General features: G+C 45.9%; 1 protein-coding gene across 3 annotated transcripts in view; it reads right to left on the minus strand.

Annotated features, from left to right (window-relative positions):
* Window positions 1–14,729, minus strand: part of IGF2BP2 (insulin like growth factor 2 mRNA binding protein 2) — a 75,880-nt gene that overhangs the window by 22,404 nt on the left and 38,747 nt on the right. For all 3 annotated transcript variants that reach the window (XM_048506378.1, XM_048506377.1, XM_048506379.1), the window contains exons 4-5: window positions 13,957–14,008; window positions 4,604–4,667 (exon numbers count right to left, since the gene is read on the minus strand). In XM_048506378.1, coding sequence (XP_048362335.1) covers window positions 4,604–4,667; window positions 13,957–14,008 — 116 coding nt within the window. The remainder of the gene's footprint in view (window positions 1–4,603; window positions 4,668–13,956; window positions 14,009–14,729) is intronic.

The raw sequence follows: 14,729 nt of genomic DNA on the forward strand, positions 1-14,729 counted from the left end.
CTGTTTAGTGTAACTACCTGTTAAGAAAGATTAGAGAGGTATAGGGCCGTGGCCAATTGGCCATGCTGGCAGGGGCTGATGGGAATTGTAGTCCATAACATCTGGAGTGCCAAAGGTTCGCCACCACTGAAACCAGCCCCTGCCAGTATGGCCAATTGGCCATGCTGGCAGGGGCTGATGGGAATTGTAGTCCATAACATCTGGAGTGCCAAAGGTTCGCCACCACTGGTATAGGGGGATTTAGAGGCCCTATTCCTTTCATAGCCTTCACCATTGCACCACAAGAAGAGCACTGATGGATCAGTACTGTGGTCTATTCAGTGCAACATTCTGTTCCACAGTTTCACACAGTAGCAAAACCAGTTGCTCTGGAGGGCCAACACTCACGGCATATAGGCCCCCTTCCCCTAATGCAGCCTCACAGTATTGAAAGGTTTGCTGCTTCAGTATAAGGAGGTTTCCTTAACTCACCATTGATGGACCATGAATGTGTGTAACCTCCTTTTAAAGCTTTCTAAATGCATGGCCAACACTACACTGACAGGCAGAAAATTCCGCAATTTAATTACTCATTGAATAAAGAGGAGTGGTAGAAGGAAAAGAACATGGCACTGGGTCACAACTAGCGCCCACCCCATCCACGGGGCATTCTAGGCAAGATGTGAGAAGAGATAGTTTGCCATTTTGCATTCCTCTGTGTAGCAACCCCAGTCTTTCTTGGCAGTTTCTCATCCAAATACTGATTGTGATGACCTACCTGATTGGACCTAGATTCAAACCCCCACTCAATCATGGAAGCTTTCTGGATGACCTTGGGTCAGTCAGTCACTCTCAGTCTAACCTATGTCAGAGTTGTACGGATAAAATTGAGGAGTGTGAGCCACTTTGGGTCCCCACTGGAGAGAAAAGCAGGGCAGAAATTAAATAAATAATAAATATTCACTTTCCTCACCCAATATGTAATTTTATACACCTCTACTATATCATCCTGTATACCTTCTCTCATTTTTTCCTTTGTGTAGTCCTTCCTCATAGAAAATGAGCTCTAAATACTTAAATTGTTAAGGTTGTCCTCTTCTGTACTTTTTTCCAGCATGTGAAACCCTGTGTTCTATCGCTCCCCTTCTATTACTGGGTTAGGATGGAAGCAATAAACCCTCTCTTCGCTGGGATGGCTGAATCTTTCGGAAATTCTGTCACCTCTGAGCTTGTTCTGGCCTTTGTAAACCATACAGAAGTTAGAATTGCTGACAATGCACAGCATGAGCATTATGCATGCCACATGGAACAGAACATGTTGCTGTTGCTTCAGGAAGACAAGAACAGCTCCATCCAGTATTCCTTAGAACTGAAGCAAAGTTTGATCTAAGAACAAACTTTGGGGGGTCGGGGAAGAAAAAGACTCAGCTGCTTTGCTCAAGACCTTCCTGACCTTCTCTGCCAATACAACACCAATAGGAATTTCACAAAAAGGAGCAACTATAGGTCCTTACTTGAACTCGGGCGCTGCTGCTGCTGCTGCTGCTACTCCTCTCTACATATTTCTGTTCAGCTGTTACCTGGAATTTCATGGAAACCAAGCTCCCTTGGCTGAATGAAGAAAGGAGAAACTGGGAAGGCTTCTCCTTTTCAGGAAGAAATTTATTCATCCTTGCTTTCCTGAGGTTGACAAAGGATTTTTTTTCCTGTGCTTAAGTGGCCTCCTGTTTGGGAGGATACAAAAATCTCACCAGATCACTGTAAAAGGGAAAATGTTGCATGGTAAAATTCAATCTTGTAAGCTACACTTAAAAGCATAAGAATTTTCTCAGGGACTGAACTGGTTAGCCTGCAGAGTCATTCTTGAGTGTTCTACGTTGCCACTTTTGCTATAACCCACTTTGTATTTCCATTTCCCTCTGTATTTTTGCATAAACGCTCTGTATTCTGTATGGTTTTCAGGATGAAAGGATATTGGTTCTTAGACCCTTCAAGAATAGATGTGTCAGAAGAATGTTTGCTTTGCAGCTGTTTTGAACATCTCTTAAGCTTGAATGCTAATGATAGATTGAAACACAACCAGAAATTCAACCTTATTTTGGAGAAATAAGCGTGCTTTTGTCATCGTTCCATAGAGTACTGGGAGAGTTTCCTTGCTTGAACAAAGATGTAGTACCATAATTTAGTAGCTCCTCTTTAACACTAACTGTTAGAAATTAGTTAGAAGATTCAGCAATCAATGTAGAATTGGATAATTCATCCACAGATTACCACTACTGGTTTGCCTCAAATCTCCAATGGCCAAATCTAATTTGCTCCTCAAAGGATCAACCCAAAGAGAATTTAGCAAATGTTACATCAAAACATAAACTCAGTGTGCGTTTAGCAGGAAGAGTAAATTGTTTCCCACTCTTTCTTATGGCTCTTTCATGCAAAATCCATGTGGATGTTGTACTGTCAACATTTTAATGGATATTTCTGTATGGAGGAAGAACACTAAAGCAGAATTTGGTATAAATCAGGCTCATCTAAGCTCCCGTGAAACCTATGCTGAGATTGCACTTGTCTACAGTGGAAAAGAAAGTTGTGTGTGTGTGTGTGCAGTGTATTTGAGAGAATCTTACAATACATTTTTCAAAATGAGATGGAAAGATAACATTGGGTAAAGTCTGGAAGCTGAGAATGCTCCTATTCAGATGATGGAACTTGTTTGGTTAGTTCAACATTACATAGTTCAGTTTGGTGTTGGGCTCATACAGATTAGATTGGATGTTTATGACACAAGAAGATGAGCCATATAAATTAGCACCTTTTCCATTAACATTCTCTACGAAGTAAACACTTGTATTAGGCACCGGGGTGTGTGTGTGCGTGCGTGCGTGCGTGCGTGCGTGTAAAATTCTGCCTTGCCCTAAATGCCCCAGCAACTGTTTATACGCCTTGCAGTTTGGGAGATGCCATCATTTTTGTAAGATGTTTAAACAACCAAACTTTCAGTTCCTTAAGAAGTAAATTATTCAGCCTAGATACTTAAACTAGCAGCTGAATTTGACCACTGACAAAAGCACACTTATTTCTCCAAAATAAGGTTGAATTTCTGGTTGTGTTTCAATCTATCATTAGCATTCAAGCTTAAGAGATGTTCAAAACAGCTGCAAAGCAAACATTCTTCTGACACATCTATTCCTGAAGGGTCTAAGAACCAATATCCTTTCATCCTGAAAACCATACAGAATACAGAGCGTTTATGCAAAAATACAGAGGGAAATGGAAATACAAAGTGGGTTAGTGCTGGGAGTGCAGGTAGTATTTGAGAGAAAATATTAGTGCACTGTGTGCTGGAAAGCAAGGTATTACATTCAAACAGGTTTCAGTTCTCGCCCCCCAAAATTAAAAATTCTGCCATCAGTATCCATTGCATAGGGTGAACAGACAGCAGGCCATATGGACTAGCTGGCCCTGTTTTCATACAAGAATTAGATTAGTTGACCTCCTTGGACCTCTACCCTCTATGTCATCAAGAGCATTTGCAAAAGGCTATTCAAAATTCTTCATATGCTTTCACAGAGCACTGGTGTAATCAATACCTTGCAAGCAACCCAATGATAACTTGCCATGTGTGGCATGTGTCTAAGGTGCTGTCAAGTCACAGCCAAGTTATGGTTACTCCAAAGGGTTTTCGAGTCAAAAGATGAACATAGGTGATTTGCCATTGCCTGCATTTGCATAGCAACCCTGAACTTCACCAGTGTTCCGTGATGCATGTGTTAACCAGGGCTGTCCCCAGGCCCTTGGGACAGCAGGAGACAGCCTGCAGGGAGGCGGTGGGCAGGGTTCGTGGGGGGGGGGGGGGGAAGCAGTTTCATCATGTGGGGGGCACATCAAAATGCATGCACCCGGTGACATGGGTGACCCCATTTTCCTATAGGCCATACGACACTCTCAGTCCTGACCCTGGCTAGTATTTGGATGGGAGATCTCCAAGATATTGTCGAAGGCTTTCACTGGTTCTGGTGGGTTTTCCGGGCTGTGTGGCCGTGGCCTGGTGGATCTTGTTCCTAACGTTTCGCCTGCATCTTCGCTGGCATCTTCAGAAATGTATCACAGAAATAAGTCTGTTACACACTGTGTCCAGAGAGAAGGAAATGTTTGGAATATACATTGTCCATGGTCTCAGGGAGGGGAACCAATTAGTAAGTGTTTTGGTAGAACTTGTTATGCAAAGATGTGGTTGATAGTATTGTATTGCAGGTGGGGCTTATCAGTCCAGGGAGTGATTCACATTTTCATGCCCTGCAGCAGCAGTAGTCTTGGTGAATGCAAATCCTATGTTTGGGTGGAGTCCATTATTCATGAACTTAGCATGCCCTTGGAGTTTGCTTTTGGTGTTTTTAAGTACTGGTAGCCAAGCTTTGCTAATTTTCAACGTCTCTTCTTTCCTGTTGAAATTGTATTGGTGTTTGTGAATTTCAATGGCCTCCCTGTGCAGCTGCTGCCGTCAATGAATTCTAACTCAACTGCTCAGCAGAAAATACACGAGACATTGTAAGGTAAGAAAGCCCCCAAACGAGAGAGAAATGGTGATGGACTGGGGGGGGGGGGAGGGATCCAAACAGCTACTTACACTTTTGCTTCTTCTTTAGTTGCATATGTAACGTTGACAACTGCTGTTTCTGAGTCGGTATTAACTACAAAAAAACACAACACATACTTGGATTACCACGGAGGATCTTTTTTCCCTCTGGAATAATTTTATATTGAGATTTCTATTTTCATCATTTACTAGGATTGGGATGCTGGTTGAATAACTGGTCAAATATTGGCAATTGGTCCATGAAGCCCAGATTGGCACGCCAAAGGTGGGGGGTGTGTGTGTTGTATAATGCCATTTCTTATTAAGGGCAAAGTGAAGGACTGCTTCTCCTTACCCTTTAGCCCTGCAATAGTCAATGGCAAACCCAGCAACATAGCAAAACTTCAGGCATCTCCGTAAGAAGGCATCACTCAACAAGGACCACCCATGTTAAAAGTCTTCACAGTTCATCATAATCCTATTCTTTTGTATCCTATAAAAAATTCTGCCTCCCCTGGCACACTGAAGCCCCAATGCAAATCAAATCAAATCAAATGACCGTGAAATGCTGCTACTGGGAGGCACCTGGGAACTGTGTGAAGGGAAGAATCCATGAGAGGGAGGTATCAGCAGTAATTGCCTCCCAAGTGCATATGGAAATGATTGGCAGAATACAATTTTGTGCTTTACAACAACAGCTTAACCAAATTCTTTTGTTGCAGTGGGCACAAGTTTCACACCTGTTGATGCTTAAAGTGGGCAGCATCCTAGCATCCATGTGTGGAAGGGAAATGAAGTTCCCCATGATCTTCATAAGACCAACTGGGACAGGAGTTGCAGGATCCATGTAGAGGAAGATCCACAGGCTGGAGAAAAGATGGTCAAGGGTCAATCTGCCTCCTCCTGATAGGAGTTGTGCTTGCAAAAGAGAAAGGAGAAGTTCATGGACTACAATTCCCATCAGCCCCTGCCAGCATGGCCAATTGGCCATGCTGGCAGGGGCTGATGGGAATTGAAGTCCATGAACATCTGGAGTGCCATAGGTTCGCCACCACTGATGTAGCCGTTCCTTTACAAGGATCCTGCAACCCCAGGAATTCTGCTGCTAAGGCTTGGAAAGAGTTGCAGCAATGGAGAAGAACACAATAAACTACATCTTCCACAGATAGCAATAGGATGTGTGTAAAGTGCTGTCAAATTACCACCAGCTTATGGCAACCCCATAGAGTTTTCAAGGCAAGAGACTAAGGCTGTTTCCAGACGCCGCCGAGGCCCACGCCCGGCAAGAATTCTGCCGGGCGCGGAGGCGAGGCCGCTCACATGCACAACATACGCTGGCTGCCTCCGGAGAGGCCGGCAGACGGCAGGCGGCTCCGCATGGAGCCACCTCTTCCCCCTTCCCCGTCCCACTCACCTTGTCCCCGTCGTCGGCCTGCTGGCCGTCGAAGCCCCGCCCATGCTGCCCTCCGACCTCCAGGGGTCGGAGGACAGCGTGGGCGGGGCTTCGACGGCCAGCAGGCCGACGACGGGGACAAGGTGAGTGGGACGGGGAAGGGAAACAGCGTGTTCCCGGCGGTGCTGTTCGCACCGCGCCGCCGGGAACACGCTGTCGGGGGAAAAACAACCCTTTAAAGGGTTGTTTTTCAGGGCGGCCTGACGCTGCCCTGGGGGAGGGGGAGCGACGCCAGGTTGGCGCTGCTGCTTAGCAGCAGCGCCGCCTGTGCGAATGGCTCCCTGGGGACGGCGTTTATCCCGTCCCCAGGGGGCCATTAAAGGGCCGTGCGGAAACGGCCTAACAGAGGTGGTTTGCAATTGCCTTCCTCTACACTACAACCCTGACATTTCTTGGTGGTCTTTCATCCAGTTACTAACCAGGGATGACCCTGCTCAGTTTCTGTGATCTAATGAGATCAGCCTAGCCTGGCCCAGCCAGGTCAGGGAGTGGTGGGATACAATCTGCTATTTTTATTGTATTTATTTATTTGCATTTGTATCCCACCCACCACAGTCAGACTTGGGGGGACTTTTCATTTAATAAATACTTTACAATACTTGACCATTATTTAATAGTATTTTATCAACATTCTTTTTTTATGAGTTAAAAATCCCATATAAAGCATTTTTCTACAGTCTTATAACATCAAAGACTTGACCATTTCAGATCTCAGTGACTGTGGGAAAAATACAAACAGCAATTACTTTCAGCCATGTTGACCCATGTAAACATGTCTGGGAGCATATGGGGGAAGGGCAGCAAATGTAGACTTTTAGCTGCTTCACCTGTTCATGTGGACATGGCCTTTCAGGTTGAGTTCAGCCTAACTTCAATGTTTGGAACACTATTCTGCATTGTAGTTGACTTCGGGAGGCATATACTGTACCCAGGCAGAGTTCAACTTGTGAGCCCAGTTACATCGCTAGCTGAAAGTCTACATTAGCAATCTTTTCCTTACAGATGCTAGGGACTAAAATGCTCCCATGAATCAGCCATAAGCATAAGAAACGTCACCTTTCAGTTCACTGACAGTTTTGGTAAGGGTTGAACAAGTTATACTAATGGATAAATGTACCAGTGTGAAATGTTAAAAGGACAGAAATTATTTATTTTACAAGGCATTTGTTAAAAGATAGGACAGAGCAAGCTATGACCAGACTGCTAATAATTTATGATCCAGAAGTTTGTTTAAAAATCTTGCAACCTAACAACAGAGGCAGCTCTGCTGAAAACATATGCTAGCTAAAGCCTACCTTAAGTTTGCCAGTCAATGACTGGCAGTTGGCAGAAATAACATTGGTCTTACCTGTGAAGGAGACTTCTCCATTGAGCAATTGAGGACATCTGGGTAGTTTGGATCTCCATTCAGGAAGGCAGGGGTTAATAAAAAATTTTCCCGGGCTCCTCCTCTTTCTGAGGTCGGGCTCTTCTCTCGCTCTCCCAGTTCTGGTTTCTCCAACAAGCAGTGCATGCCTGAGTAAAGAAGGGTCCGAACCAAAACTTGCAGATAAAAAGGATTCCTGGAACAACAACAGCCTCCCATAACCAGGGGAAGGTACAAATAGTCCAGGAAGGAAAAAACCACAAAAAAAAAAACGAGAACGAATCAATTTAAGCGGTCCCTCAGAAAAAAACCGAGGATTAGTTCCCTTGGGAAAATGTAACTCTAGAAAAAACGACTATATAAACTAGTGGAGAGGATGTATGACTATTCGGGTGGGCAGATGTCCTCAATTGCTCAATGGAGAAGTCTCCTTCACAGGTAAGACCAATGTTATTTCTCCATTGAGCAAGAGGACATCTGGGTGACCTCCCCTAGCAGTGTCACTGACAAATTAAAGGGTGGGGTCGAAATCCTCTCCTATGATGTGTTGTAACACCCTCACGGGCCGTAGGGTCTGCATCGTAGGCGCGACTGAAGACATTCAGTCTGTAATGACGGACAAACGTGGAAAGAGAGGACCACGTTGCAGCTCTACATATTTCAGACACGGGCACATTATTGTTAAATGCTGCATTAGTGGATGCGTTACGGACAGAATGAGCCGTAATCCCCACTGGGACTGTCAGTTTTGTACCCGATATGCCTCAGCTATGCATTCTCTCAGGCACTTGCTAATAGAGGGGAGGACAATTTTGGCCTCTATTATGATTGGCAATGGAAATGAATAGGGATTCTGATCGTCCAAACTCCTGGGTCCTAATCAGAAAAGCCTTCAGGGCCCTTCTGACATCAAGTTTATGCCAATACACCTCCTTGGGGTGTTTTGGGTCTGCACAAAAAGTTGGCAGAAAAATTTCCTGACGTCTATGGAAGGTGGAATTAACCTTGGGGACGAAGGCAGGGTCCGTCCGCAGCACTACCTTATCCTTGTGAAAAAACACATAGTGGTGGCTTGATCGAAAGGGCTGCCAACTCAGAAACTCTTCTGGCAGAAGTAATGGCAATTAGAAAGACAACCTTCATTCTGAGGTATTTGAGGGAAATGTCCATAATGGGCTCAAAGGGAGCCGAAGTGAGTGCGTGTAAAACAGTGTGTAACCTCCATGTGGGAAAATGATGGTTGATTGGCCTACCCTTAAGGGAGGCTCCCCTAAGGAACCTGACAATGTGTGGATGAGAACTAGGGGAAAAACCTTCTACTCTAGGGATCACTGAGGTTAGCGCTGCCACCTGTCTGCGGAGTGTATTTGTTCTAAGGCCAGTCTCTAAGCCATCCTGTAAGAAGGCCAGAATGTCACCAATCTTGGGCTCCGTAGGCGAGACCTTCTTCCGCCAGCACCATCTGACGAAGGCTTTCCGCGCATTAGTGTTATATATTCTTTTAGTGGAAGGTTTTCTAGAGGCTAGCATGGTGTTTAATACTGCTGTAGAGTAGCCTCTGGAAACTAGTTGTTGCCGTTCAATCTCCACCTTGAGTCCAAGTTCAAGCGCTTTGGATCTGCATGAAATATCGGACCCTGGCTGAGCAGGTCCTGATGAGGTGGTACGCGGATGGGCCTGAGTACTGACATCTGTAAGATGTTGGTGACCCATGGGCGCCTGGGCCACCAGGGGGGGGGCCACAAGAATGGCGATCCGCTCGTTCCTGCTTGATCTTCCGCAGGAGCCTGGGGATCATGGGAAAGGGAGGAAAGGCGTAAAGAATTCCGAGAGGCCATTTGGAGGATAAGGCATCTGTGTCCTCCGCTTCCGGGTGATAGGAAACGTAGTGACATGAATCTGGGAAATTGATTGTTCAGATTGGAGGCAAAGAGGTCCACGATCGGAGTTCCCAGTCTCTGAGAGATCCATTGAAAGATCTCCTCCTTCAGATGCCATTCTCCTGGGTGAATGCTTTGTCTGCTCAGCCAGTCCGCTTGAATGTTCAGATTGCCCTGAATGTGCTTTCGGCTCTGATGGAGGATATGTGAGCCTCTGCCCATTGAAAAAGCAAGACGGCTTCCCTCTGTAGGGCTGATGACCTGGAACCTCCCTGTCTGTTCAAGTACGACTTGGCTGACGTATTGTCTGTCGAACTAGAACATGGGCTCCTACCAGCAAATGTTGAAAGCGATTGAGGGCTAAACGAATTGCCCGCAGCTCCAACACATTGATGTGGGAGATGAGTCTCCGCTGCTGCCCAGGTCCCCTGAGTAGGGACGCTCTCTAGTGTAGCTCCCCAACCTTGAAGGCTGGCATCTGAGAACATCTGTTTGGTGGAGGTATCCAGAAGGTCTTCCCGATGTTTAGATTGGACCGGTCTGGTCCACCACAACAGGCTGATCTTGACCGGCCTCGGTACTACAACCTGCTGATGAATTTTGTTGGAAATAATTTCCTGAAAAGGTAGAAGGAATCTCTGTAATGGTCTGGATCTGAACCGTCCCCACTGAATGGCTTCGAGTAGGCTACCAACAGGCCCATCAGGCTGGCCAGAGTGAGGACGGAGCATTTGTTTCTGGTGAGAACCTGCTGTATCTTGGTCCTCAGGGTCCGTTGTTTCTGCAGAGGGACCAGAATCTTGCATGACTGGGTGTCTAGGATGAAACCCAGATGTTCCAATCATTGGACCGGGTTTAAAGAACTCTTCTCCCTGTTGACTAAGAAGCCGTGTTTCTCTAAGCATAGCAAGGTCTCCTGAACGTCTGAAAGTGCTTGATCCTGAGAGTTTGATCGAATCAAGATATCGTCCAGGTAGGGGTACAGTCTGATGTTTCTTTCCCTGAGCAATACCACTAAGTTGATGAGCAGTTTGGTGAACACTCTTGGCGCAGTGCAAAGCCCGAATGCGAGAGCCCTGAATTGAAAATGATCTTTTCCTACGCCAAATCGGAGGAATTTTCTGTGGCCCTCGAATATGGGTACATGAAGATAGGCTTCGGCTAGATCGATTGAAGTGAGGAACTCGTTGGGTTGCAGGGAGTCGGCAATGGAACGCAGAGTTTCCATTCTGAAGTGTTTTAGTTTGACAAATTGGTTGACGTACTTTCTTGGGTACCTTGAAGAGTATGGAGTAGACTCCCTGCTCCCTCTGTTCCGATGGCACATGCTCCACAGCTTCTATTTCTATTAGATGTGAGATGGCTTTCAGCTTTCTGTACCTCTTTTCTGGAATTTTGGATAATGGGGACATCATGAAGCGACTTGGAGGGAGAGAAAGAAACTCTATTACATATCCCGAAGTTACTATCTCCAGGGACCAAGCGTCTGTGTGAGAGGATCGCCACTCCTGGCAGAATTTTTGAAGTCTTCCTCCCACTGCGTGGGGCTTGGCGTCATGCCTTGGATTGGCGATTGTCCTGGTTGTAGCGATCGGAAGCTGGATTCTTCTTGTATGGGAATCCTTTCTTGTTCTGGTGTCGTCCTTGGTTTCCGTAGGGGCGTCGAAAATTGTCTCTCTTGAACTGGTTGGCTCCCTGTTGGGGACGAAAATTAAAGTTAGAGGATGGTTTCCTGTCGGGTTCCGAGAGGGCTTTGGCTGGTGCTTTCGTTTCTCCTTGTGGTCCACTAGAAATTCTTTTAGGTCTTCCCCAAAACAACTTTTCTCCCTGGAAGGCGATTCTGAGACCATGGCTTTAGATCTCCAGTCCGCTGCCACGCTCTCAGCCATAGCAGTCTACGCGTGGCAACGGAAGAGGCCATTGAACGTGCTGAGAAGGTGACAGAGTCTAGGGTGGCATCAGCGGCGAAACTGGCAGCCTTCAACATCCTGTTAACTCCCTCTGTGGCTTTGGTCTCCGTGGGAGGCAGAATCTCCAACACCTTCCTTGCCCAGACGATCGATGCTCTGGAAACAATCGAGGCAGTGGCAGAGGCTCTGATGGCCATGGCAGCCGCTTCGTGAGTCCTTTTGCAGAATTGCTCTGCCCCTCTATCTTGTGTCTCTTTGATTTGTCCTCTACCATCCTTGGATACAAGACCTGAGCTCTGCAACGCAGCTACTGGGCCATCTATAATCGGGACTTGTAAAATATTATTAGCATATGCAGGTAAATCATACAATTTTCGCAAAAAAATGGGGCACCTTCTGTTAGCAGCTGGCTTTTCCCATTGATTAATGACTTGAGTCATTAATGACTTGAGTCATATTCTGGGAAGGGAAAAACCTTCTTGGAATCGGGGTTGGAAGGAAAAAATTCCCCATCTCCCTTGTGTATGGAAGTGGATTTACGCTTAGAAGAACCCTCTCCACTTTGCGCTTCCCCAGGTGAAGCGAGCAACCATTTAGATAGCAAATATTGATAGTCATCCATCTGAAACAGACGGGAAGATTGTGCCGTAACCTTCATTTCCTCCAGATCCTCCTGATCTGATAGGACATCCCCTCCTCCCTACTGGGCTGCTCTGAATCTGAGGAGTTGCCAGAGGGTTCAGGAATTAATTTTGGTCTTTTTAAGGCTGCCTTAGTTTGCCAAGGGGTGCCAGCTCTCTTTATTATCTTTTAAGCCCTTGCTTGGAAAGGGTTACTATGGAACTAGCAGGGGACTAGCTGGGCAGGTGGTTGAGGATCTGTAAAGTTCTAGCATTTCCTCTCTCATAACAGCTCTTTCTTGCTGCAATGGCCCTTTAAGGAATTCAAAAGCTCAGATTTTAACTCTCTCACCGAGAGCTTACCGCCCTCCTGCAGTTCCAGCGGAGCCTCCCTTGTCTCCCTCATGTTGCGACGTGGCCACAGAAAAGCCCAGACCCGGGAACCCACGGTACGGTGGGCTGGAGCGGAGGCGGGCGCCAGGGCTGCTGGCGGGTATGCGCGCTGCCTCCTTTGGGCTGAAAGCTCCACGTCGCCTGGGAGCCGCCCGTTTGCATTTTGCCTGCAGCCCCGGCTGCTTTCTTCTGTGGCCCTCCTGCGCTGCTAGCCCCAGGCTGGGAGCATTCGCAGGGAACCTTCGCTGTCTTCCTCCGAAGACAGGAGAGCCTCCCTCCGCTTCGGCATGTCTCGCGGCTCATGCGGAGGGGAGGAAGCAGCGCTGGCGCCAAAAAGCCTCCAACGCCGAGTCTCTTCTCAACGGGACTGGAGGGCAGGAGAAGCTGTGCCGTTTGAGGCAAATGGCTATTCTCTACTGCCAGTCCTATTCCCAGCGCTCTGAGTTGAAAAAAGGATGAAAAAAGAATGAAAAAACAAACTTCAGTGGCTGAGAAACAGCCACTGAACCTGCTCTTCCTGAGGCAGGGAACAAACTGGGAGAGCGAGAGAAGAGCCCAACCTCAGAAAGAGGAGGAGCCCGGGAAAATTTTTTATTAACCCCTGCCTTCCTGAATGGAGATCCAAACTACCCAGATGTCCTCTTGCTCAATGGAGAAGACTCGAGGGAGTATGGGGATGCCACTGCATCAACAATGAGATACCATTTCTTGGGCAAACCTTGTAGTAATGGAATGCTGCTCTAGGATTAACCATAATGCTTCTGCTGAATCCTAGAGCAATATGGTTTACCATAGAGTTTTCCTTGAATTTTAGAGTGACATGATGCAACTTCCAGGTTCATCTTGGAAATGACATCATGCTGTTGATGCAACAGCAATTTTTGCTTTCCCTTTCTACCATCACCCTACTCAACAGTGGCAGGAGCTGCCAGCTGCCAGTGGGAGATCTCCAAGTATAGTGGGAGACCTGGCAACCCTAGCCTATCTTCAGATCAAATTTTAGATCCAATTAATTGTTTTTGTATTTTACTGAGAAAATATTACAAAAATATATGATCTGAAACCCAGAGAGCAGATCAATAAAAATAAAAATGCAGAGCAGGGCTTGAACCCTGCAGTTTTTAGGAAGAAACTTAAAGGACCTGACGCGCTGATGTGCATGCAACTGCAGTGGCTTTTATGAAAGAAAACTCAGTTAAACCTCAGATTTCAAAGTATTGTACCTGGCATGTTAGAATGCTATTTGAAAAGATCTGGGGACCAGAAAATGAATTGAGGTCCCTCTGTCAAGCATAACTTGCCAACAGCAAATGTACACACAGCAGTGTTCACAAAACAATCTGAGGGTTTCTTTTAAAACAAAAGATATCAAGCATCCCTTAGACATGTCCCCCCGCCCCCGCCCAGTTATTGCAGGGGTGGCCAACCTATGGCACTCCAATTGGCCATGCTTGCAGGGGATGTTGGGAATTGTAGTCCATGAACATCTGGAGTGCCATAGGTTGGCCACCCTTGTTCTAGGGTAAGTATTTAGTCCTGAGATGCTTGCAGCATATCAGTGGAGTAATGGGAGGAGTTTTCCCTACAAAAATATCCCTTAGTACAAAATAGATAGTAAGGTAGACTCATATTATGCCACAAAATGGCAGAGCAGATGCTGAATGTGAAGACAGGTAACCGATCTGTGGAGTTCTTAATGTTATTAAAAAGCATGTTGTGCTATATGAAAGGCTTAAAATGGTATAATAAACAACAGAGCGAGAACAAACGGAATGTCCTTACCTTGTTCCACATTCTCGACTGTCCCATGCTCAGCTAAAAGACCATCCAGAACCTGAAAAAGAAATCAGAGCGCACAACTTGTGTTAAGAGAAACTAGGATTTCATAAAGATGGGTAAGAATGGGAGAAGGCACAAATCCTTGATGTGAATGAGTGGACTGCAAAAAATAAAGATCAGGCAACTGAATCCATAATAAAATAAATAAATTATTAACAAAACACCTCTCTCAGGGTTGTGAAATAGATGCACTAGGGGTGAGCATGGATGAGCACTGGTTCCTGCAGGAGCTTTGCACACAAGTTCAGGATGGTTTGGTGTTGACATTCTAAAGGGACAAAGCTATTTCCAACACTTGCTGAAGGAGTTACAAAAACAAAACCAGATCTTCTTTTATCCAAAAACAGTGAAGAAGTTTAACCTGTCTCTTCCCTTACCTAGCATTCCTAGCTAGCTAGATCAATACTTCTCATTTTCCCCAGAATCCAAGAATCAGAGTTAGAGCTCTCACTGATGATGATAATATGTGAGAAACAAAAGGGTTCACGCACAGAGTTATTCTAATCTTTTTAGCCTGGCATCTTTTATCTGACAGTGGTCGACAACAGATGCTTCAGATCAAGAGAATGAGAAGCTGAAGACAAGCAGCCAAATCACACAAATATAATATATTTTCAGGCTATTTGGAATACCACAAGGATCCTGCATGAAATACACAAACTTACTGTCTCAGTCACCCACCCAAGTAGGTTATATAGAACTGTATCCTGTCTTAC

The sequence above is a fragment of the Sphaerodactylus townsendi genome, linkage group LG08 (genome assembly GCF_021028975.2).
Source record: "Sphaerodactylus townsendi isolate TG3544 linkage group LG08, MPM_Stown_v2.3, whole genome shotgun sequence".
NCBI classification, from domain to species: Eukaryota; Metazoa; Chordata; class Lepidosauria; order Squamata; family Sphaerodactylidae; genus Sphaerodactylus; species Sphaerodactylus townsendi.